The sequence below is a fragment of the Stegastes partitus genome, unplaced genomic scaffold, assembly GCF_000690725.1.
Source record: "Stegastes partitus isolate 25-593 unplaced genomic scaffold, Stegastes_partitus-1.0.2 Scaffold950, whole genome shotgun sequence".
Classification (NCBI taxonomy): domain Eukaryota; kingdom Metazoa; phylum Chordata; class Actinopteri; family Pomacentridae; genus Stegastes; species Stegastes partitus.
In genome coordinates, this window is record NW_007578681.1 from 28,225 (window position 1) to 53,738 (window position 25,514).

A 25,514-nucleotide genomic window follows, 5' to 3' on the forward strand; every position below is an offset into this window, starting at 1 on the left:
GATATTTACCGATGCACCATGAATATCTGTGGATAAACCAAAATACTGGCCGACAAGATGACTCCCAGTCTGCAGAAGCTTAAAGAAGAGGAATGTTCCAACACGATAACCATCCAGAGCACATTGCTCACATCAGATAAGTTTCTCCAGAAGAAAAAGTTACCACGCAAGACAACAAAGTAAAAGCTTTAATCTGTCCGAGGGCGTCGCTTCACCGGAATCCAGGTTCTCCATAAAAGAACAGCTTCAACAAAATGAAACATGGCAGAGCATCTGATTGAGTTTCAATAAAAAGTTCACATATGAATTACTGAGAAAAACTAAAATCATTTCATATTTAAATATTGCACAGGAGTCTACTCACTTGTGTTGTACACTAGATGCATCCATCTACTGTCTTTAGCACCGATCTATCCGACCACACACAAGCTCTCTGATCTTTCCAGTGCATTTGTTTCTCACCTTGTATTCGTAACTCATCAGGTCTGTTCTCCTCTATGTGCTTTATTAATGGACATCTACACAACATCTGCTCTGTTGTTCAAACCGTATTAAAAACTGCATGTCAAAAAGTTAATTATGGCTGACTCATGCCTGCAATCATTGAATTTAAAGTCCCATAATATTCTTGTATGTATCAGGACAGACTCATGATGCTGTAGCCTTCACATTAACCAACAACTCTTCTTTTTGCATGGATTGTTGTATGATTTAAGAACATCATGTTTCTGACAAGTTTCCCAGCAGGACTATAAATGATCTGTTTGTCTATTTTGCCATCTAACCCTCTAAACATTCTTAATATTTAGTGGTTAATAGTCCTTTGGGGATGGGATTGATCGTTAGGAATAACTGATTTCTTACATCCATTTTTAAACAATGCAATAAACAGATTTTGCTCAAGCGTCTAAACATCAAAAAACACTTTCAGTGACGAAGACGAGTGATGAATTAAATGTAAAATTAACATTGGGATCTTAGTAAGGTGGTGAGCAAGAATCCAGTTAAAGGTGGCTTTTGAAATAAAGTTAGTATTAAAAAAAAGTGTGGTAATTAAAAGAAAGCAGTTTTGTCAATTTGACTGCTGCACTAATAGTTTACTGATTTGCAAAGTCACAGCCAATGAGACATTAGAGTTTAGGTTTACACTTCCTGGACATGAACAGCTTGTTTACTCCTCCTATCAAAAAATACACCCAAATTCTGATTGAAAGTTCTCTCCAGTGTATTAATTGTAATTAGAGACTGTAGAACCAATCACAACCTGAGAAATGATAAACCTTTGGTACACACGATGGTCACGAGTTCCTAAATGCAAAGAAATCCTTCAAATCAAGTCATGATGGGAGACCCAGTCACACAGAAGTCCACGACAACAAACACATTTTAACCAATAGTATTTAATGGTTTATGCAACTTTCTGCTAAGGCCCAATCTCCCCCAACAGTACTATTAGGTAAACCAGTCCCTTGCATTTTATTGGCCAAAAATAAATTCAAACATACCTAAATAAATATGTGTGTTTATGGTAAGGGGCTCAATCAAAAAACAAGAACAGTTCTAATTAAAGGCAACTTGAAAACACGACAGTTTCCTCCATAAAACTGGTTAAATTGAAAAGTTTTTTTCTTAAAAAAATGTAAAAGGGGTCATTCCTCAACAGCTTCCACTCCATGTCAAGTAGCACAACTCTAAAACCATTCATTATAAAAACGGAGGTGGAACACTGCCACCAGCTGGAAGTTCTAAGCTTTGGTCACAGGAGTTTGACGAGGATCTGGGAGGGGAAGGGGAGACGAGACAGAAACTTCTGTCCTTCCTCGTCACAAACTATCTGGGTCTGGAATTTAAGCGAGGCAAAGGTTCCCAGAACAGCGGGTTGGATGACAGAGTGCCGTAAGATATTTAGGGTTCAATACAACAACAGCCCAGACTGGTTGTCTCAGTTAGGTTCAGGGAGATGAGAACAAACAAAATGTTTGAGCTTTGAGGGGGGGTTTCAGACTACCTCGGACCAGAACGGCTCATGCATGGGTGCGTGTGTGTGTGTGTGTGTGTGTGAGAGTGAGTGCGAATGGGTATGAGGCCTTCCGCAGTCCTTTTCCATCCGGCCAAGCTGAAGCAGTCCTATACTTCATTTTATTTTCTCTTTTTTTTTTTAAGCAGAAAAAAGAAAAACCCCCAAACACTGAACCCCGCTTTTCACCAACACAGTGCCAAAACTCGCCCCCCTTTGCTGTGTGAGTCATCCGGGGCTTTGACCCCCAGAACAATGCCACCCACTTTTTTTTGAGAAAGCAGGACAGGTGGGCTGGGGTGGATGGACATGACGGAGACGGAGGGCGACGCCGGCCTCCCTTCCCGACCCGTCCACGACTTCTCACCCACCCCTTGCCGCCATCTGACCAGTTTCCCCCTCAGTGGGCTCTTCATGGCGAAGGTGGGATGCTTGTTAGGTGGGGGGACACTGGCGTGGTGTCGCCCCCGCCTCACCCCGCTCTTTCAAATGATCCAGCCAGTCAGTTTAAGGGGTGTGGGCTCAGTTTGAGGCGCTGCTGTTGGAGGAGCTGGATGTGGAAGCCACGGCCATGCCCGAAGAGCCCGACGAGGCCACCGACTTGCGGATGTGGGGCATGAGGAAGGGGTCACTGGCCAGCTGGTGCACATCGATGCGGTCCTCCTTACGGTAGACTAGACAGCGCCTTATAAAGGCCTGGAGGGAGAGAGGATGAGAGAGTGGAATGAATAAGAACATATAAAACATCAATCAGCTTTTACAAAGTTGTGGAAAAACTAGAAGAATTTTTAAAATACGAGGGAGATCAAAAAGCTCTGTGGCCGTTTGTGGTGCGCACCGTGGTCATGCAACATGTGAGAGCAGCAACTTCCGTTTGATAGGATCAGCATCAGGACCTGTGCTGCACACATTTTTGTAAGCATTCCCGATTTTTTTTCTCCAGTGCAGAGAGTAAACGTCACATTAAATATCATTCAGCAGCTGAGATGATCCAACATTTACATGGAGGATTTATCGCTGTAATGACCGGCAGGTCTGCAGCTACTACCAAGAGAAGAAATTGCAGTTTTCACAGGAGGAGTTGCAATTTTCAAAACAGGACGTGGGGCTTCAGGTCAGGAGCACCAGCAACATTTACATGGTTGTCCATCCATCCATTATCTATACACCGCTTAAACCTCACTAGGGTCATGGGGGGCTGGAGTCTATCCCAGCTGACTTAGGCAGGGGACACCCTGGACAGGTCACCAGTCTATCACAGGGCTACACTTAGAGACAGACAACCAAGCACACTCACATTCACACATACGGACAACTTAGAATCACCAGTTAACCTCAACATGTTTTTGGACTGTTGGATGAAGCCAGAGAACCCAGAGAGAACCCACGCTGTACGGGGAGAACATGCAAACTCCACGCAGAAAGATCCCGGGTGTCCTCACCGGGATGCGAACCAGCGACCTTCTTGCTGTGAGGCAACGATGCTAACCACCGATTCACCTTGCAGCCCTTCACATGGCAACATGATTTCAACCCCCAAAGTGTGACTGAATAGTTCTACTGTGACACTTCGAGAAAAACTCTACAACACATGCGACAATTTTTTTAGTGCGTGAAGATCATTAGACTGATTTGGAGCCACTCCTGTCAGCACAACTTGCTTCTACGATAGCTATTGTGTTTGAAAGTAGTACATTTTCTTCTTCACTGAGTCAGTCAGTCTTTCACTGCCTGCTGTGTGAAAAAAAAATCAATTTCACTGTTACTGTGTTCCAATGGTGAAATGATCTATAGCTAATTATTTTTAAAAACAATATGTGGAGAGAGAGAGAGAGAGAGAGAGGGAGAGAGGAGGCTGGTGGAGAGGGAGAGGTCTGACACGCCTGACGATATGAGCGCACATGCAAACACAGAGAAATTCAGTGAAGAAGAACAAGCAGGCCACTACGTTCAATCATAACAGCTAACGCAGTGCTAAAGCTAAAAAAAAAAATGAAACAAGCATTAACAACGATCATGATTTTGGCTTCCAATAAACAAATAACAGTCCATGAAGATAGAATCACTTGGTTTCAGCTTGAGCAAATCTGACTTTAAAAGGCCTTAATTCACTATTTTTAATGTAACTGTTGGTCACACACCTATCTGAGTGCCACCTAGCTAGCCTCCAGTTCATACCAGATCATGTGCTGGTGCGACCAACTGAGGAGGACAATAGTGCTACCAGTGCTAACAGAGGAGAAGTCAGTCTGGAGGCCAGCTGAGGGAGAACATTCGGTACCAGTGATGAACTGTGGCTCGACACTATGTGGGCTCCATCGTGTTGTGTGCCACCTCACAGTGTGGCGAAAAGGCACAGGATTTGTTTGGCCACAAGAGCACAATTTCTGCTCTCCGACCTTCTACTCATCGGGTTTGTCTCCCTGTGACTTCTTCCACTTTCCAAAAATGAGATTCAAATTGGAGGGCCACCGTTTTGACACAGTTCAGGAGACTCGGCGCTCATCGCAGATGGTGTTTGACATATTGACATTTACATAATCCTAATCTTTTATTTTACTGCACGGCAATTTGACGCAGTGGCTGTTGCCTTAAAAGCGCTGCATGAAAATGGTTGACTTCACTGTTTGATCTTGTTTCAATTGCAGTTTGGAATCTTAATTGTTTAAATCCGGTTTCATTTTTTTTGTCTTATTTGACATTTGCTTAATTGCTTTGTAACTTTATTTTCCACAATTGCTGTACAAATTAAGCTATTATTAATATAACGGGATTTCCAGGGTGTATTAGGATGTTGCAGAAGCGCTGTATCGCTGCACAAGGACACTACTGTAACGTGGGATAGTGGCCAAATTTCTGACTCTGAGCTGTTTGATCACCCCTCGTACATACATGCAAAAAACCACCCCCAAAAACTCCAGTAGGATTACGTGGGAGTGGAAACTACACAGACAAAAGCAGTGAGGTTACAGTCCAGTACCTTAGCTTCAGGTGTGACTACAGGTTTGGGGGGAAACTGAACATCTGTTGCCTTCAGGATGGTGTTCTCCTGCAGGATGTCCTGCTGGGACTGGTTGTGGCCGAAGGGCTGGAGGTAAAAGAGACGCACGGTTACAACTCCCGAAAGATCACTCCAATTAAGATGACATAAAGCAAATATGAAGTGTGTAGATATCCAGTACATCATGAAACTTAGTCACAATCTAAATCCTCATTTGTCAAATACAGCTACAAATGTAATTGTCTGACATTATCCCAACTGCATTTTCTACTTCCTGCAGCACAAACATAATTCCAGAACTCAACACCAGTTCAAATATCTGGTTTCATTTCTGATCCGTGTGTGTGTGCCTCCTACCTTGCGGCCATACAAACACTGGTAGAAAATGACTCCCACGGACCAGACGTCAACCTTATTGGAGATTTTGGGCGGCTCCTTCCCAACCACAAAGCACTCAGGTGGCAGGTACCTAAAGGGGGCAGCGGACACCATTTTAATATGCAATAATTTCAATAAACCCAATTATGCCGTCTGGAATCTCAAGAGGCATTCTGAATGAATGACATGAAGATTTCTGTACAAATCGTTTTTTCCCCCCAGCTTTCTGTCTGCACATGTTAAGCAATAGCACAGTGGTCATGTTTTTAAACACATCACACTAACTGGTCCCTTAACAGAAACTCTCTGAACCCTAAAAACTGCCTGCAGGTTTAAAAGGAAAGTTATCTTTATCGTTATTATTACTATAATTAGAATTTTTAATGAAAAACATCATAAGAAATGGTAAAAGCAGTGAGTTTCTGAGAATTACAACTTATAAATGTGTGACTTTCAATTTAGTTCTGATGAAAATCTGATAATTTTTTTTTCCCCACATGTTTTTTATTCCATTCTGTGAACAACAACAAGAAAAAAACAATCATCTGCTCTCTGCACAACTGTGAAGCCATGATTTCCTGAGCTATGATCAACACTCATGTTACAAATATTCAGGGACTATTGGGCTAAACTGCAGGCTGTGTTCACACCGAGCAGATAGAGTGACTGCAGAGACAAGTGTGGGAAGAATGTAAAGATATAAGCAGTAAAATATGTACAGCACGTACAGCCGCCATTTTCCCAGAGCTGGCAACATATGTGAAACACTGATTACAGACACATTACGTTTTACAGCATTGTAACTGTGTCAGAAGACATCACTGAGCTCTCTCTCATTCTTTATGGTTGGGCTTTTTCCACACAAGTGCGGGACTTTATATTGCTGTGAAAAATGAGCTCACTGTAAGGAAAAATTGCTCAAACAGGCCATAAACACTCTGGTGTTAATAAGTTGAATTTTTACCATGTGTTGTTTGTCTGTTGTACTCCTGCATAATATTATTTATATTCTGTTCCTTTCCTTTCCTCATCCATGTCATATTATGTACATCAGTGATCAGATTGTATTTCCCCCGCTAGCATTAAAGAACAATGCCTGCTAATCAGCTTGCTTGCAATCATATTTCCATCTGATCATCCAGATAAGTGTCAAGTAGAATCTGATCAAATCCTCTATTTCCATTCTCTATACACCTGCTCAGCTGTGTTATATCCCCCACTCTGCTGTCTTTAAAACACAGGGTCCGTTTTCTTAAACTTCTCTCAAATCTACTTCACGTATACAACCACTGTAAATGCTGACAGTTGGCTTCCAATTACTGACTTAGTTTTAACACGTGTAGGGTGTCATCTTCCGAAACAAATCTCACCAGTATGTCCCCGCTCCCTGTGAAGTCAGCTCCATGCCGTCCACCGAGTTGTAGCTGTCATCGTCCATGATCTTCGACAGGCCGAAGTCTGTGATCTTGATCTCCCCGCAGGCGGTGCCGTTCACCAGGAGGATGTTACCTGAGCGGGAAAGTTTAGATTCAGATTTTATTTTGTCTTATTCAGTCCCCACTGGAGTCCCATTCTGCAGCATAAAACAAACGCGTTCATAAAAAAGTTTAATTGAAAAATGAGCAAAGACAATATTACAGGCCAAACATCAAACAGCAATTGAGCTTAATAGACTCCAATCGGTCGTAACTGTGTTTTCACCCCTTTATCTCCTCGTTAGTAACAAGCCCATAAGTGAGATTTAAAAACTCTATCAAGGCTAAAGTAGCTGCAGCGGCGAGGCAAGTGGTTCATTTAACTGGCAGTATTATTATGTGAAGCAGAGCCGTGCCAAGGAAACTGAAACGAGACCCTGCCAGCTCGTACAATGCGGGATCTGTAGTGATGTGGAGACTTACCGGGCTTAAGGTCGTAGTGGATAATGGGCGGTCTGATCTCGTTGAGGTACTTGAGGGCGTTGACGATCTGCATGATGATGGAGCGGCCCTCCTTCTCTGACATGAGCTTGTGCTGTTTCAGGTAGAAGTCCAAGTCGTTGCCCTCACAGTACTCCAAGACTGTGCAGAACCTGGAGAAGGATTTAACCACATAGTCAGACCACAGAGTAAAGCTTTACACGTAGAAATAGACACATATTTAAATCGTGATAATATAGTTTCAAAGGCGCAGGTTTGTTTCAGAAAGAATTACTTACGAGTCAGTGTCAAGTGAAAAGTAGTCGTAGAGTTTAACTATTCGTGGGTGGTCCAGCTCTTTATGGATTCTATATTCTCTGCACGCATGTCTGGAAAACAAAACATTTACACGATCCACATTAAATGAGAAACTAACAGTAAAGAGGTGCATCTGCTCAGTAAATCCACTGTACCAGACACTCACTTGTGATAATTTTCCTTCTTCTCATCCCTCCAGTTCTTGTTTAACTGGTGGATTTTGACTGCAACATACCTTTGCTCCGTCAAGTCAAAGGCCTGGAAAATAAATGTCTCCCATTAGTTAGAAACTGAGCTTGGCGTTGCTTTTTTTTTTTCTTCTTCCAGGCTGCAGCGAGATTCTTGCTTCGCTTTAAATGGCTGTTTTCATTAATTATTTTTACTGCGATGACAGCGGCTCCTTGGAACGACTCTCCCATTCTGGCATAATCATTCACTTCAAAATGTTCTTGTCAACTTAGTGTAATGTAAGCAAAGGACAAGCAGCACAGGCGCTGCTCGGGTCGCTTTCAGAATGAAATAAGCTGGTTTTCACAAGCTCTGGCCTGAATTTACCACGCATCTCTGAGACACTTTAAAGCAGCAGAAAAACGGGGCATGTTGGACTTGATATTGTATCTCATTTTTAAGCCTGTAGAACAAGTGTAATAACAATTGCTACAGAGTGTTTTGACCAAGGTCTGCATTCATTTAAAATAAGAAACAATGTCATTACAGTGTGTAAACTCCGACGAAAAGCAGGAGGAAAGCAAGGTCACACGCAGACTGACTGACCTTTTTTCTTATCACCCTGAAAACTGCAACTAACAAATCTTTATTGTCGAATAATATGTCGACCACTTTTCTGCCTGATTAATTAATTGATTGGTCTATGAAATGGGGAAAAAATGTTTTTTAAAAATGCTGGTCAGAGTTGCTTAAAGCCAAAGATGTCATCCTAAAAATGTCCACAACCCAAACATGTTTAGTTTATTGTCACCAGAAGAAGAACAGAGAATCTTATTTCTTAAAACACATACATCGTGTTTCAGCCTCTCTCACCTTGTAAACTTCACTGAAACCTCCCCGTCCGAGTAAATGGAGCAGCAGGTATCGGTCATTTAGCGTAGGGTGATCTTTGAATCTGTACAGAGGAGAAGTTTAATCATTAAAGCACAGGGGCAACTCAGAAGTTAACAAATACATAAAGTCACTTCCGTGCACCTTTCTGTTAATCCAACAACAAATAAATGTTTCTGTTCAATGCCTTTTGGTTACAAAGGCAACATTACAAGGAACGTTGTCTTATCAGTTTCAAAATGAAACACGTCTGAATAAATGCAGTCACGCTGAAAAGGCTCGCACAAGATTATGGTGCTAAAACAGGATGTTTTAATGTTTTAATAGTGGCTACCGATCACCGCAGTCTTGGAGGCGATGTTTATAAAGCTCCAACCTAATCCAATCATTTGAAACTGACTGCAAAGAGAAGCTGCTTTGGATTTTTGTACAGCGTGACAATTTACACAACTTTAAAATGTCAAGTTAGCCAATCCCACAGTAGAGCTGCTGTCATCAGCTTACATTTTGAGTCATTTTACAATGAAGGCATCATAAAATAGTGTTTTTATGCAGCAGCTTGTTCTGCCGTCTCTCTTTCTTTCAAGTCTCTGTGTGCATGTCTTTAACTACATATGTAAATATATATGTATGTTAAGAGAAAGCCAATTGTAAACAAGAACAGGAATTAACATCAGCTAAATGGATTTGGCGTGTCTGAATGAAGCAGTAAGGAACATTAAGTCACTCATGTATGAATGGCACAAAGAAGGCAAGTCAACAGTTTGACAAAGCCAGCAATGTTATGTATCCCACGTCTGAAAAGGGTTTAAGAAGAACTCGTACTGGGAATTGTCCTCATTGTGGATCCTTTTCAGTTCCCGTATGTGGAGGTTCCGCACTCGCTCCAACCTCTCCAGCTCTGCCTGGATCTCAGCCTCCTCCTGCAAAACACAACAATTAGCAAAACAACCCAACAAAGGGAGCGCACAATAAGCAAAGCGGCACCGAAACCTGCCAGAAAAACATCAAGCTTTACCTTCTTAAGATGACCTAGTCTTAGCTTAAAGATTTCCTCCTGCTCGTGATACTCCGCCTGCGATAACCTGCGAGAACACAGAACCAACTTTAAATACATACGTAGGGGGGAAAAATAACTGGCATAAAAGAGCAGATGAACAAACAGAAGCATCGTACGCTTCGCTTTCTGTCCCGTTGGCCTTGCTCTTGCGTTTGTTTTGCTCGAGGCTTGGTGGTGGAGTCTGGGCCATGGAGGGCGGCTTGCGTTTGGCCAGCAGCTTCCTCTGCCGCTCGATGTCCTCTCGCTGGGAGTTGATCCTTTCTTGTTGTCTGGAGACAGATTAGTGGGAAATATAGATCTAATTAATTTCTCTGTTTGTTTGAGTGTAATCTACTGTAAGCTCCCCGGCTGAGGAACTGGCTTTACTTAATCTATAAGAATACACTTATGTAAGGTAATTTATGTCGATAGAAGAGAAAAACCTGAATCATAAAGAGAAGTGTGTTGATTTTCTGGCCTGATTTGGACTCTTGAACTACCAAAATTATGACTTAAAACTTGAAAGCTTCAGTTCTCAGTGCTTCACATCTAAAGAAGCCTAGTGGATAAGAAGTAAAACATCTTCAAGAACCTAAAAGAGAACTCCAGTTGCTGGTTTTACTGAAGCTTCTCGGACTACGATAACTGAGAATCTACTCAGACAACAAACATGTGGAAGGTTAAAACACGAAGATACGTACTTGATAAGGTTTTGAAAGGCGTATCCGTCCGTCCACTGCTCGGTGAAAGATGCTCCGTGTCTCACTGTGGTGAAGTGACCGAGTCGAAGCCTATCCTGCATACTTTTATCCCGGCACGCCATCTTCTCCTGTTTGGACTGGCGAAAGAGCAAAGAAAGGAGATTCCATGCAGCATAAATCACAGCTTCTTAAACTAGCTCAATTTTTTTTTTAAAAAGCACAACATAAACCACATTGCATACCTTTTCAATCAGCAGCTTCTTGGACATGGTCACACACTTATTTAGGCGCTCCTTGTATCGCTCCAGCATCCTCTGCTGTTCATCGATTTGCCTCCTCAGATCGCAGTTTGCCTGGAGCAGAAAACAAAAAAATGTGCGAGAAAAAGGTCAGGCGAAGAGAATTAACTAAATCTGAAACTTGTTTATACATGTAGAGAAGGAATGTGTCAACTGTGACATGCACTGAGTGAAAAAACCCATCTTCTCCAAACCAGTGAAAATGCACAAGCAGAGCAGCAGGGATGAAATGTGATGAGATTAGTACCCGTAGCAAATCGTCTATTCGGCCCTCCTTCTTCTCCAGGTCAGAGTTCTTGTTGTTCTCCATTGCGGTTAGTTTCTCTATAGTAAGGTCAGACTAAAGGGTACAGTGAGCACAAAAAGTGTTTGTTAATGGTGGATCATTCTGCATCACCGACAAATGTAGTGCATCCAACATCGTCTTTCAGTTTCTGATTTTTGCAACTTATTCGTTTAAATGCAAACTATCTCACGTAAATTGTGACAGAGTTAAGCTAGATACACAGGCAGCCGGGTCTAGGAAGTGTCTGAAGTACCTGTGTGGCTTTGTGGAGCATGTGAAGAGCGGCGGGCTTCAGCGAACACGAGGAGTGCTCCGTGTTGGCCGAGCTGACGGAGGAGGGGCTTCCCTGCTGCACCTGGGAGGCAGAAACAGTCATCCAATAAAAGTCTTACGCACACGGAGGGTGTCTTAGTGTACGAACTTCATCACATTAAAAGAATTTATCACGAGCCGGAGCTGCCAGGCGTGATAAAACACGACATCAATGAGGCAAGAGGAAACTGTTGTGAAAACCAGAAACGGCAGGTTCTCAATGGGGGAAAAAAAAAAAAGCTCTTCAGGAGCTCTTAAATTGATTTCAAGGCTTTTAAGTAATTCAGTTCACTTTCACAAAAGATTTGAAGCCTCTAGTTTACAAAAGACAAGACCAACACTAAAATGAACATGCAACAGGTTCATCTAAGCACTACTCTAGTATTACTTGACTGCTTTGGGGAGTGTGTAAGTTATCGGCATCAGAAATCGCACCACGCTATCAACATATTCCATCTCTACGATGGTTTCAGCTTTGAGAGGAGCTTCAACCAATGATGGCACATACAAACACACGTTCTGTGCAGTGTTTACAGACATTAGATTCTTCAAAACTTAAAAACAAACTACTGGTGTTAATAACAAGTGTGAAAGGGAGAATGGCAAGAGAGAGTGTTAAAAGATTTGTTTTGGTTTTTTTTAAAAAAGCACAAGAGTGACCATAGAGCAAGCATGCTCACCGTGACAGGGGGGTTGGAGAGAGAGTGTTGTGGGGAAGAGCGGACCACTGGTGGGATTCCCCTGGCAGGGCTGGTACCAGGACCGCTACCTCCCGCGAACTGACAGACATGAAAAAGAAAGAAAGAAAGAAGAAGAAAGCGTTTCAATGGAATGATGGCTAACAAAAGGGGTTAGAAAGTAGGTATGGGAAGGTTATGCGCCCAATAGGACACGAGCTCTGCTGGATATACGCACAGTACAACAAAGGAAGAACAATTTTCTGCCACTCACCTCGAAATAATCGCTAATTTTATGTCCCCTTGCTCCTGCTTTGCCTGGAAGAAAGAGACAGGAAGATTCAGAGAGAGGGAGGATACTTAGCATTCAAGATGAAAAGATCTTCGCCGAGGAACAAACTTACCTTGGCTGCTGTCGAAGTGGTCTGCTTTGCGTTTTCTCGCTCGCTGGTCGTTCGCCTTTTTCTCTGGAGTCTGTCGGGAAAGCAGCACAAATCAGCAAAATGTATAATAGGGTAACAGGGAGAGCTGGTTGTCATGAAAACATCCTTATATGATAGAGACTAACCTCTAGCTCTTTGTCACTGAGCGAGCCCACACTGCATAGACTCTGATTGGATGACTCATTTTGATTCTGACCCGAGCCCTGTTAAAAATGAGGGTAAAAACACATCAATTTAAAGTGCAGGGAGCAATTAAGCACAAAGATACAAGCGACATGTGCATAGGAAATTGTAGCTTCGAAACGCGTGCACCACTTTGAAGATGCAATGTGAGGGAGAGCGCATAAAGAGTTGGAAAACAGTGAAATGGGCGAGAAAAATGAGGAAAGGGATGCGGAGGCTTGGCTAAATACCATCACCATTAACTTCCCACTGAATGTGGACCTGCATCAGTCCTAATGCCGGTTCCCTAGGTGATGCCTGTCAATCAAATGAATCACATCAAAATTCAGCAGGCACTGTCCAATCAGGGAGAGATACTTAGTCATTCAGTGCACACTAGAGCTCTCTCACTGAACCCTCCTAAAATGGCTGAACATTAGGCATGCTGCTGGGGATGTATTCCTCCCTCTGTCTGTCACCTTTAGATAATGTCATCTATTTTTCTCCTGTTCACCGTGGTCTTAACCATTCTTTTCTTCTCGGGAGAAAGCTGGCGAAAAGATGCTTTGCTTGATCTAAGAATGACAGTTCCTTTTCAGCCCCCCTCCAGCACCACCACCGAAAAACACCTTCGTTGTAAGTTCAAAAAGAAAATGCACTTTGCAACAATTTTAGCCCCTCTCTGTTCCATTATCAAAAGGTGTTCTACTCCTTTGTCCTCAAAGAATAACAATTTTCCTTTCTTTTATACCAACCCAGCGATGACAGAGCGAGCAGCAGTGCCACAGAGCTGTCCAAGGTCAAGAAAAAAACTCCAAGCGACTCTGTGACATTGAAGAGCTTTTAGACCACCAACCCATATTTCTTCGCAGCCATTTGTTGACACACTTCCCTCGCTCGCTTCCTTTCCCTACACACATTGCATCTCTTGTCATACACGGTGGTTGTGGCATGATGCCTTAGTGAGAGCCGCCATTTTCTCTGCGGCAGCAGCCATGCCATGCTCCGGGCTCAGCTCAGCCTATGGCTGGCACACGGCCCACTCCTGGCGCTGACTCTCGCTCCCTAACTGTTCCAAGATCACCTTCCACAAAGACAGCTCCATCCATGTAGCGAGCAACGGGGGGTGGAAGGCTAAATACTGCCTCCACTTACACCTGGTCAAGAACCATTTCTGCATTCCTCGTCTGCCTTCACTCCTCCTCCTCCTCCCCACCACCACCACCACCCCTGTCCCGTCTGTGGCCTTTTTGGCAGGCATCACCACTTGCATATACAGCCACTACATCATGAGCCAGGGAGAGATGCCATATCACACCAGCCAAAAAACACAGACACAGCTCAACCTTCTCCAGAGACAGACAAAGACAAGGAGTGGGGCCAAGCTTGTCCAGGCCAAACAGCAGAGTGATACTGAGGCAGAGTGAGACAAAGAAAAGGAGGAGAGTCACAAATATGTGTAATCGAGTAAATCTGCGATGACGAGCACTTTGACAGGACGGAGCTCGGGCGCTCCACGCTCGTGACGTCTGCCGTAACACAAACCTTAGCCACGCCGACCCCTGTGAAGCGAGCCTCCAGCAGCTCCTGCCGCCGGGGGTCCAGGCTGTGCAGTTCTTCCATCATGGCTGCAGAAGACAAGAGCACAGATTAAGGAAGGCGTTGTGGAGTCTGGAATATTCAAGTGGGAGTGAGGGATCACTGTTTCAAAAGGCATTGGGTGTGATGAGTCATGCCTGTTTTTAGCTATATGGATGTGGAAAATTCCTGTTCTGAGTCATCAATAAGCTTGACAATAATGTTTGACACCATCATGTGTGTTCAACAAGCACAGGCCAACTTGGTTCCTCAGTGACATACGCACAGAAAGCCTATCTAGCCAATAAAGGACACTGAATATGCATCAAAGACACAGGCCAGATGTGTAGAGTCACTGCCTGGAAAATTATAGCATCATGTGATAACGCCCTGGCATTATAGGCCTAACTTACATGGCGCTGGAGTTATGAAAGGTCACTAATGGAGAGACTGCCAAGTACACTCACAGCACTGGAAAAGGCCACAATAGACAATAAGTGTCCAGCTTGCTAGCTTGAGCAAAGGTTAAGTTACACGCCCAACACTGACTGCTGATGTTACCTATGGCGTCCATACGTGAAATAAATAGTGCAGCATTCGTGTCCATTTAGGAACACATTATAGCCTTTAAATTAGCCCGTAATGGAGAACACGGGCTCTGCTAGCACTGTAGCGAGCAGCACAGCGATTTAAACATCCCTGAATGATATGCGAGGGAGCTAAATGAGCTAACAAGCCTGCCATCACTTAGCATTGCAATTTAGGAAGCTAACGGTTAGCTAGCAGCCTTAGATGTGATTTTGGGTAAACGTACCGAAACCAAGGCGAATGTTGGTTCAGTTATGGCCGTGTGGTTTGAGAATTAATCAGAAAAAAATACCAGAACCACAGTGCGAAACTGGTTTAAGAGGAAATACGGGGTAGCTAGCGTCAGGTATGCAGGGGGGCTAACTGAAAAAGAAGCATCCTCTCTCAGCTCTGTGTTGCCAGGTGATCGAGCCACGACGTCCGGGGCTTCGTTTTTCACTGCGACCCCCCCGTCCGCATTTTCCTCCGATAATTCGGCAACCTAACGAGATACTCACTGTTATTTAACGTTTTCTCGGTCCTCCGGGGGGCCTGTTGTCAACCCCGAAGCCGTCTCCGTTGTTTCCTCGGTGCTCGGCAGACCCTCCCAGGCTAGGCCGCATCCACAGCCGCGTCCCTCGCGTACTGATCGTGAGCGGTCGAGACACGGGGAGCGCGCTGTGTGGCTCACGGCAGACGACGGAGGATTCCCTCGGAGGCCTCGGGTATCCCAAACCCGCCTTTCTGTGCTCCTTAGGCGGGGATCCCCATCGCTATCCGGACCATACCGTGCCGAGGTCGGGGTATCTTCGCTCCTCACAATGGCGACCCTCGAGATTCTGCGTTTTTTTCCTCCAACCAGGTATAAATAATGTCTTTAAGCTAGTTACCCCCCTCCTCCTTATCTTTATCTACCCCCGGTGGTGAGATGAATTTCGGGTCCTGGCTGGATTTCAGCTCGATCAAAACAAAAGTTCGGCTCCGGTCGCCGTCCTCGCTGCGGGGGAACCAACCGATCCGCTTCGGAAGTTGAGTCGCTTGCGAGCGTTTCAGCTGAATCCGGATCGATTCGGTTCGGTTCTCATGTTTTTTTGCAATGTAAACAATAATCAGTAAAATCTCACATTTTCTCGTGAGATTGTTCAAGTATTTTCACCTTCGCTCAGTCCACGCCTGCCCCAAATCTGCTGTCTGGACCAATGGCAAATCCCCGTGAACACAATACAATTTAGCAGCGCCCACCCACACAACCAGCAGAACCATCACTGGGCACAAAGTTGGGACTCCACTGGTATCAGCAGTCAACTTAGTCTGTATCAAAAACATGTAGCATTAGTCTGTATTCAAGCTTAAATTTGAGTTTAACTGTTGAAAATCTTGTGATGAAAAGCAAAGTTGCATTGGAGTAACTATATAATAAGTAATTAACTCTACTTTTGAAAGCCTCGAAGTTAAATATTCAGCAGAACGAGCAACTATTAGTTGATTATTAAATTGATAATCAACTATTTTGATGGTCAGTGTTAGAATTTCTTTTCCCAATTTTTAAAGTTTCTAATAAAAATTTAAATTCCAGCTGTTTTGATAATCCATAAATCATTGAGTGTTTTTTTTTTCTTTAAAGGTAAAGTTTCAATTCTCTGAATCCAGCTGCGTAAATGTGAATATTATTTTGCATTTTTCTGACATTCTATAGAGCAAACAAGAACTCGATCGACTCAGCATGACTGACCTTCTTTAGAAAAATAAAGAACATCTTACTTCAGCTTCTTAAATGTTTTCTGGTTTGCTTCACAGTAAACTAAATATCTTTGGGTTGTGGACAGAACAAGACATTTTTAATGTTGGGCTTTGGGAAAGACTAATGGACTTTTTAAAAACTTTTTGAAATTGTCATTGTCTGAATTTCTTTCTTTATTCTTTTTAGAGCAAACAACTAATCATTTAACCAATTTAAGCAAAAAATAAATAAATAAATTGAAAGAAGTTTCTTAAAATTCTCTGATTTCAGCTTTTTAAATTTTATAAAGCAAACAACTGGATGCTGCTGTGGCATAATGGGGGATCAATAAAAGATAATTCTATTCTAATCGAATCCATTTGAGTAACTTTCTGGAAAAGAATTGTAAAAATTCCTGATTCCTTAAGGAAACACACAAACTGTTCTATGACTGTAAACTTTTGGTTGTAAACAAAACAACATTTTAAGTCACAATCAAAATTTTTCACAATTTTCTGATATTTCACAGACCAAACAACTAATTGAGTATTTTTTTCAGAAAAAATGCTTAAATCAAGAGATTCTAGCTTTTTACATTGTCTGACATTTTAACATTAATCAACATTTTTCACCATTTTCTAATAATTCATAAAACAAACAACTAATCAGTTACTGAAGAAGATCATCATTAGCTGCAGCTCCAACGTCGTGTTTCTTTTCTGTATATTTAAATACCTCCTGATGTTTTTCTGATGTTTTTGTCACACGTTTGTTAAACTGTACACTGTATTTCTTACTGAAACACCTTGCTCTGGTTTATTGTAGCTAATTTCATTTTCTACTTCATCAAACTCTCAGCTGCAGAGATTAAATCAGCGTTTACATAAACTGAGCCTGGAAGAGGTCTAAAATAAGACTGAAAGTTCTGTTTTGTGTAATTTAACTGTTTCCTAGAAAACACAGCAAACTGATGCTGCTCTTAACTGTAGAGCAGGAACAGTGTTCAACATATTCAAATATATATTTTTACATTTTGTAGACCACATAAGTACTGGATTAATTAACAAAATAGGGGAAATAATCGTTGTTTGCAGACTAAAGTGAATTTATGGCTTCAACTTTTTTTTGTTATGCATTTACAAAACAAGCCTGAAGTTTTCTTAGAAATCATGCAATTTATTTCAAAACATCAGCTGATTAAAAACAACATCTAGCAGAATAGAAACATTTGTACAAGGGGGAACCAGCCCTTTCTCAGAACTCATGAGCAGAAAATGAGAACTCATCGCTCTTGAAACAAGGATTGCAGCACCGTCAGAGTCCATCCTCATCGTCGCAGCTTTACAGTACGTAACCATCCTGTTGCATCCCCTTTATTACAATCACGATAAAGCTTCTCAATTCCATACATCCTCTGAAAAATAAAAGCCAGCACCGCCCTCAGTTCAGCTCAGAGTTTCAGCTGTAGTTAAACATCAAGTCTGGCGGGTTTGCTCCTCCTGCGTGTCTGGCGGTTGAACCAGTGGTTTCCGGTACTTGCACTGGATCCACACCCTGTACATGGTGAGCTGTTTGCCCCTGTTCACCTGGAGCCTTCTGTCCACCAGGTTCTGAACCTTCTCCAGCCCGGCCTCGCTGAACAACTCATTGAGCTCATCTGAAAGGATAGTAAATATCTGAATGGACACCATTTAAGAGTAGCGCCAATACCTCTTTATTATTATGCCATTATTATTTTTTTTACCTTGTGTAAAGAAATAAACTCGTGTTCCATCACCTCGGACGTAAAAGTTTTCTGACAGACACCTTCCTGAGAGAAATAAATGAGACACAACATGCACATTATTCCACATCAAACATGAATAAACACTAATTCCTTAGTGCATTGCCCTTTAAATTTGCAGATTCTTTTTTAAGTATTGCATAAAATCCCAAAGTTTAGCTGGACATGTGCAGTTGAACTTACTACAACTATTTGCATGATGTGTAATTTATAACAATAGCATGCTTTGGTTGTCATTTAAAATGCTGAAGCACAAAATATTGCTTTGGAGGGACAAACTTTTTTTAAAATCCAGAAACAAAACTACCAGAATAATTAGACAAATAGGTTCCCTCTGGCTGGAAATGACATAAATAGGTGACAAAGACACTCATTTTTCTAACAAAGACACCCAAATCCATGTTTTTTGCCCACGATTTCATCTAAGCAATGTATTATTTAGTATCTGCCGACACTGAAGACCAATTTCCAAGATAACACACACTTCAAGTGTAGTAGATCAGCTAAGGATAAGGATGTTAATTTACCAGATTAAAAATATCATAATAGATAAGGCAGAAGACAAAGGACAAGCGCCTCAGAAAAGGTATTGCTGATCTATTGTAGTACCTGATGGTGCCACCAGGTGGGGTCACTTTCTGTTTTATACTGTACCAAACTGAGGAGGTGGTCATTCAGACTACCAGCTGGTCTATATTGGCAAGCAGAGTGCATTGTGGGTGTTTAGCTGGTGAAGTGCCACCATGAGAAAGTCTGCTGTGATGCTAAAGCCTACTGGCCCGACCGCTTATCTTAAAAGTGACCGCGGCAGCTCAACTTTTGCATAGATTTTGTTTCCGAAAAGAATACAGGCAAGAAATTAGCCATGCTGTTGCCAAATCTGTCTACATTTTACATTAACAAAGATTAGACTAAAAGTTTTTCTGAAGTTTCCAGAGGTGTCAAGCAGCAGACGACGCTCATGACTCACATAAAGTACTGAACTTTACGGAAACTGAAGATGAATTGCAATGCTACCAGAATGCATTGAATGGCTACTTACATAGACAATGAATGGCAGTCGCTGAAGTGATGGATCCAGTGGACATGTACCACTGGCTCGAGACATACTACATTTCTGTTCTTTAAAAATGTTTTTACTGAAAATTTCACGTCCAAACTTATTTATATCTCCCCCCTTCCACCTCAACACCAGAAAAAAGACATTAATAATGGTCCTTTCTCAGTCTGGAGTCTGGCTGCACTTCAGCCCGACTAACCTTTCTTGAAGCGGAGTTGTGCCATATCGTAGCGTCCATAGTCCCTGAGCAGCATCACCCCTCCGGGCTTCAGCAGCCGAGCCAATCTGCTGATAGACTCCTGCATCCTGAGACATTGATGAAAGTTTTAGACAAGCGGCGCAACGCTTAATGACTCACACCCAGTGAGAACCAAAGGGAAGGAGAAGAAAGAAGGCGAAGAAAAGAAGTTCATACTTGTTGGGATGCAACGCTGATAGCACAAAGATTAGCACTATAACATCAAGGGTTCCATCGGGGACGGGGTAATTGGCTTCTACATCACTCAAGTCATGAACAAAGGCAAAGCAGCGCCCGGGGTCGTACTCAGGATTAGTCTGATGACAAGAAGACGATTTCAATTCATTAGTTAACCCACGAGCCTGAAGATGAGAGCGCGTCATCCTTTCATGAGCCCAGGCATCTCACCTTAACTAACTCCACAGCCGTGCTGGAGAAATCGCAGCAGTAAACAAAGAGTCCTGGGTCACTGCGAAGAAGGAAAAGCTGCAGTTAGAACTTTTAGATACAAGGAGTTTCTTTTAAACATGAAACTTTAAACTGTCAGCGTCTTGTCTGCTTACTTACTTGTTGGTCTTCAGTATTGGAAAAACTGTGTTCCCCACTCCGCAGCCGACCTGAACAGAGCACATTTGTTTTTTCACTTCTAAAAGAATGAATCCTCTCAAGAAGTACAGTTGCTACAAAAAGTGCATGTCAGTGTACAACGGGCAGCAACCAGGGTTATACTGGTTGTTTCCTCCAACATTCACATGGTTGTGGAACTTAAATTTGTTCCCCAGAGTCAGAGTTCTACTGGAACATCCTGAGGGAGAACATTCAGTGCACGTCGGTGCTCCAGTGATGATACACAGATTTTTTTGGCCACAACAACACAATCTTCCCTCGTCACCCACTCTACTCGCCAGATTTCACTCCCTGCGACTTCTTCCTCTTCCCCAAAATTCAATTCAAGTGAAGGGTTGCTCTTTGGACACAGTTTAGATGATTCACGGCTGACAGCGCTTGACATTGCAAACGTTGCAGGAGCACTGGGAGCAGAGTGTCGCTGCACAAGGAGGCTGCTTTAATGAGGCTAGTGGTCAAGGTTAAATCAGCTGCAGTTTTAGATTTTTGTATGCACAGTCTTGTCACTTGATCAACCCTCATATGCACTTGTGAAGGCTGCACAATTCTCAATATGCAGTTTTACCATATACTGTGTTCATTAGTGAGGGATACGGCAGTGTGATCCAGGTGACTTCAGCTGAAAACACAAACTGATTTTAGCCATCTGTTGTGTTTTTGTGGCCACACATCCTTCACTGAAGTCACAGAGGCTTTACCGTCTTTATTAATAATTTAAAGACAATTTCTTTCGTGCAAATTGTTAAATTTCTTCCAGAAAATGTTTTGTATGTGTCTGGAACTGGACTGTCATCATAACGCTTAAAGTGATTGACAATACTGTGCCACATTGGTTCATTCTAGTGAGTGCAGAAGTCCATTAGAAACTCTGCGATTTTAACAAATCTGTTAACTAGTTTCTGAGACTGAAACTGTCTTTGTCATTTTCTGTTTGTGTCGAAAACGTGGCTAACTTGCTAAAAATCTCTCACCTCCAGAATACGATATGTAGCAGAGGAGCCGGGAAAGTCCTCATCAGTGTGAGACAAAGCTGCAAACTCCCTGCACAGTTTTTGATCCTGACTGTCCTCTGGATGGCACTCATGGTTGACGCTGCACTGCGGAGCCAACTCTGGAAACTCCGTGAAGAGCCAGTGTCGGTCTTTGAAGAAACGATTCTCGTGGATGGTGTAGAACTCGTTCCAGTACTCGTTGGCCCGGCTGTCAAATTCCTCTGCAACAAGAGGTAAGACAATATGACATCTTGCCATGAGTATAAGTTGAGTATAAAAATTTTATCTGAGCAATGAGAAGGTCAGACTCTTAAGGCAAATACTGCAACACTGCAGAATGTCGTCCTCCTGATTAGAAACAGTTACACTTCTGTTACTGATAGCTGGTGTCGGTCATATTGTGTGTGTTTGATTCTGCAGCCACCTTGTTTCTCTGGAGGCAGCGGCTGATTGTTTTCTGAGACTTTCTTCTTAGCAGCTGCTTCTTGTTCGTCGGTCCACTCCACATTGTCCCTGTTGACAACAAAACATCGATTATTCAGTCTGGTTAAAGCAAAGCGGTGAGTAACAGCAGCACCTGAGATACCTAAAGATAAAGATTTTCTTGTAGGTTTCAGACAAGGCTGGGATATTTACAAACTCTACCAGACCCACACTGAAGCTGTATTATATCAGTCCTGATGTGGTTAATAAATTACATCAGCTATGAGCAAATATAAGCAAATCTGCTAAATCCTGTACAAAAAATTCTGCACTCCTTGTGACATCTGAGAAGCCATGACTGACTAAGCTGTGATCAACAGTCATGTGTTCAGTTTTCAGGTGAACTGCAGGCAGCGTTATTTGTATCACATGGGTAAAATCCTATAAAGTCTGCTGCATTCTCAAAAAAGACCCAGACTTATAGGATATACATGTAGATGAACCTACAATTACAGCGAAGAAATACCCCAAAACACCCACAATTCTAGTAGATGACATTGAACATAGCAATTAGATATTATTTCCCAATTCGTTCAGTCCCACAGTGTGTCACAATATTAATACTTCAGTACTATATAGCAGAAAAAAGACTTAGTATGTCAAATACCAGCATGTCCAATTACATCCGGTTGTCCCAGCTGTATGTAAACGGGATGAAACAGTACGTACTCTGTGATGGCAGCTGCAGTACGTATCCTCAGGTGTTAAACTAAAAAAAGTTACACTTGAGGACAAAAATGTCCAAAAAGCTGCCAAAAAACACTATGTTAAGAGTTTTAATATTAATGTGTTTCACTTTTACCAAGTAGATTTTTTTTAAACAAGATCAGTCTTGATCAAATCTACCAAATATTTATACTTTTTTAATTTAATTAAAATTTTTTTGGATGATCATAACCCTTTAAATGCTGGTTTGTTCATATGATGTCACTGATTTTTTTTATAATGTATTTTCCATCAAAGTGGATTTCTTTGATTTTTGATTAGCACCAACATTTAGTCTGATTCATTACTTTATTATTTTTTGTATTGTGTCAAACTAAAAAGGGAAAACTCACACTTGAGACCTGAAGGACAAAAATGTCCTCCTCCTCCAAAGGTGGGGGAAAAAAAGAAGCAAAAAATACAATGGAAATGTTATAGAATAAAGTGAAAATAAAAAAGTGTTCGTTTGAAACATACTCTGGAGTCACATCATCATCTGATGTTCAACTAAACATCTCAAATATAAATAAATAAGGCATTTCACCAAAGTAAAGAACTGATATCGGCCCAGAAAAAAAAAGAAAATATCGGTCTGTTTATAAAACGCCGAATCAAAACAACAAATTATTGAATCTGTGGCTGGTCGTAGCTGCCAAATAACAGATTTAACTTGATGTCGCTGCTTGATTCAATCAATTCTGCACCAAGAATCCAACAGGACAGAAGGAAAACTGGCTGAACTATTGAGTAAAGACCATTTTGCAGCCAGCAGCAGCTCTGACAGAGACGCTCCTGAACATGTGTCCGCCCTCTCTCTCCTCATTTCTGCAGTTATTTACCGACCATGCGTTGTGCTGGAAGACCTGCCGCGGGTCTGTGAGGAAGCGAGTCCCGAACTGAGGTCTCTTCTCATCCCCGCCTGAGGAGTCCGTCAGAATCAGCCCCGTCTCTCCGCCGCCTGCCTCCACTCCGTCCACGGTGAGGGGCGCCGCCATGTTGGATCTGACGTCACGGAAGGAAGCCGGGGCGTTTAGCTGTGGGGCGTTCAGGGACCGTTGGCGATATTAGAGAGAACAATTGATATTAAATTTTTTTCTCTTTTTCTTTTTGTATATGTTCTTCTGGTATGGACAGCTGTGTTTGCACATAATATTACTGTACATTTGCTTTTTAAAATAAAGCAAAAATAATTAAAAAGCCTATCATTTTGATCTGGCTTTAAACTATTATTATTATTATTATTATTATTATTGATCCGATCCTATTTATTTTTCTATTCAGTTATAAATTTTACATCCATCTTTTAGTAATATTAATATTAACACTAGCAATAATAATAATAACAATAACAACAACAAAAACAATTACTATTTTATTATTGATGTAAATGGTAATTATTTTTTGAATGATAACATTTTAATACATTTTTGTAGTTTTATACTGTATTTTATCCCTTCACTATAATTGTGATGGTAATTATTCAAATCAATTTTAATTATTTGTCTGTTATTTTTCTTGTACGATTTAATCTATTTTATCTCTCTATTATCACTTCACTATAGCAAAAATATTATTTTTTAAATGGATTTTAGTTATTTATTTGTCAGTTTATTATTATTGTTATTATTATCACCACAGTTTTTACTATACTAATTATCACGATGGTTCTTTTTTAAAATTATTATTATTTTATCTGTCTTTTGTCACTGCACTTTAATAACAGTAGTGATTTTTAAATAGATTTTCTTTGGTTATTTGACAATTTTCACATAACTTAGTCTATTTTGTCTATCTTTTTAGTCTGTTCACTTTTTTAAATGCTTTTTTCCCCCCTTTTTGTCTTAGACATACGTTGCTATTCTGAGTTTGACTCATCCTGCTTCTGCTGTTTCCTCATTGCATTTATTTATGACAGCATTTCCTCAGTTCATCTGTTTCTATTGAGTCGTTCTCTCACATTATAATGTCTATGATATGTTTCCATCGCCCCATGTGTGCTGTGGCATACTATTACTGCAGTATTTATACACTAGAGGGAGACAGATGCTTGCAGTACTTCTTTGGTGTCAGTCAGACACACAGACTGTTTCTGTTCTAACCAGACAACAAACTGGATTTTTTTTCCCCCCACATAACTTGTGCAGGAATTGTAGAAAATGGACATTTAAATCCAAAAAGTCTGATTTCAACTTGTCACACAGTTGCGGGTTGATTGTTGACGTTCACCAGGATCCACCTCGGGGCATTAGTCATTGTCTTGCACTCTGCAAACCTTTGTACATAGCCTGCAGCAGCAGCAGCTACCTAATAAGTTTATATCCGTAGCTTAGTGGGAGAGATTTGCAGACAAGACATAAATAACTCCAAGGTGTGATTTTTACAGAGGGTGGTGTTAAAGGCAATGAAGTCACTGTGTTATATTTATTTTAGACTTTTCTACACTTTAATGCACCTATTCAGTTGCAGCATTGGTGTGTGTTGCAGAAGCAGTTATGGAAGATGTTGACAGACAAATTGAGTAAATGCACCAATACAGCAATGTAAAAATACCCAATTAAAAGTCTGCATGAACATTACATTAGCATTAGCAGCAAAATGTGCTGGTTTGGCCTCTCTGACTGATATTTTATTATATTCTCCATCATAAGATCACAAATAGTGAAGCATCAGTGTGTCAGGAGCATGTTACTGTTGGACTTGCTGCAGGTTTGATCTACTTTATATCCAAGGAAAAGAAGATGAATCAGAGGGCTTCAAATTTGATTCATGTGGGAGAAAAGAGGGGAAACAAATGAGTTCTGTTACACAAATCTGTTTTCAGTTTTCCCCCAATTGTAGATTTTTGCTGTAATATTGGATCATTTGAACATATGAGAAGTTTAGAGGGAAAAACCTGCATCTGAAATGTGAACTGACTACACACTGGTTTGTGGAAGAAGCCAACAAAAAGTTGTATTGGAAGTGCATTGTATTTTAAAAGCTTGTTTTTCATCTTGAAAGTGACTAAAGCTGTCAGATAACTGTAATGGAGTAGAAAAGAGTAAAGAGTTGAAAGAGAAAGTAGGCTAAAATAGAAATAGTGCAGTAAAGTACTTTAAACTTGTACAGAAGTTGGGTAAAAGTACTTCCCACTGCTGTACGAGAACAACTCTAAAACGTAATAGAGAACAAAGC

General features: G+C 41.6%; 2 protein-coding genes across 3 annotated transcripts; both read right to left on the minus strand.

Annotated features, from left to right (window-relative positions):
* Positions 1 to 1,380: 1,380 nt before the first annotated feature.
* Positions 1,381 to 15,897, minus strand: tlk2 (tousled-like kinase 2). Of its 2 annotated transcripts, XM_008294234.1 has the most exons (21): positions 15,251 to 15,897; positions 14,133 to 14,215; positions 12,551 to 12,628; positions 12,387 to 12,456; positions 12,257 to 12,300; positions 11,986 to 12,084; positions 11,247 to 11,348; positions 10,955 to 11,047; positions 10,651 to 10,761; positions 10,409 to 10,545; positions 9,845 to 9,997; positions 9,687 to 9,753; positions 9,494 to 9,591; positions 8,651 to 8,732; positions 7,776 to 7,867; positions 7,591 to 7,680; positions 7,295 to 7,464; positions 6,767 to 6,905; positions 5,376 to 5,487; positions 4,998 to 5,105; positions 1,381 to 2,713 (listed from the first exon to the last, which is right to left on the minus strand). In XM_008294234.1, exons 2-21 carry the CDS (start codon positions 14,211 to 14,213, stop codon positions 2,540 to 2,542), a joined length of 2,100 nt encoding a protein of 699 aa, XP_008292456.1. In that variant the 5' UTR covers positions 14,214 to 14,215; positions 15,251 to 15,897; the 3' UTR covers positions 1,381 to 2,539. The 2 variants fall into 2 exon arrangements, with proteins under 2 accessions (XP_008292456.1, XP_008292457.1); XM_008294235.1 differs by lacking the exon at positions 11,986 to 12,084 and having other exon boundaries at positions 15,251 to 15,896.
* Positions 15,898 to 17,607: 1,710 nt separating this feature from the next.
* mettl2a (methyltransferase 2A, methylcytidine) lies at positions 17,608 to 23,338 on the minus strand. Its single transcript, XM_008294236.1, has 9 exons — positions 23,184 to 23,338; positions 21,577 to 21,665; positions 21,132 to 21,373; positions 20,101 to 20,150; positions 19,942 to 20,002; positions 19,711 to 19,850; positions 19,495 to 19,601; positions 18,197 to 18,262; positions 17,608 to 18,109 (listed from the first exon to the last, which is right to left on the minus strand). The coding sequence occupies exons 1-9, from the start codon at positions 23,333 to 23,335 to the stop codon at positions 17,928 to 17,930; spliced, it is 1,089 nt and encodes a 362-aa protein (XP_008292458.1). The 5' UTR covers positions 23,336 to 23,338; the 3' UTR covers positions 17,608 to 17,927.
* Between the last annotated feature and the right edge of the window lie 2,176 nt (positions 23,339 to 25,514).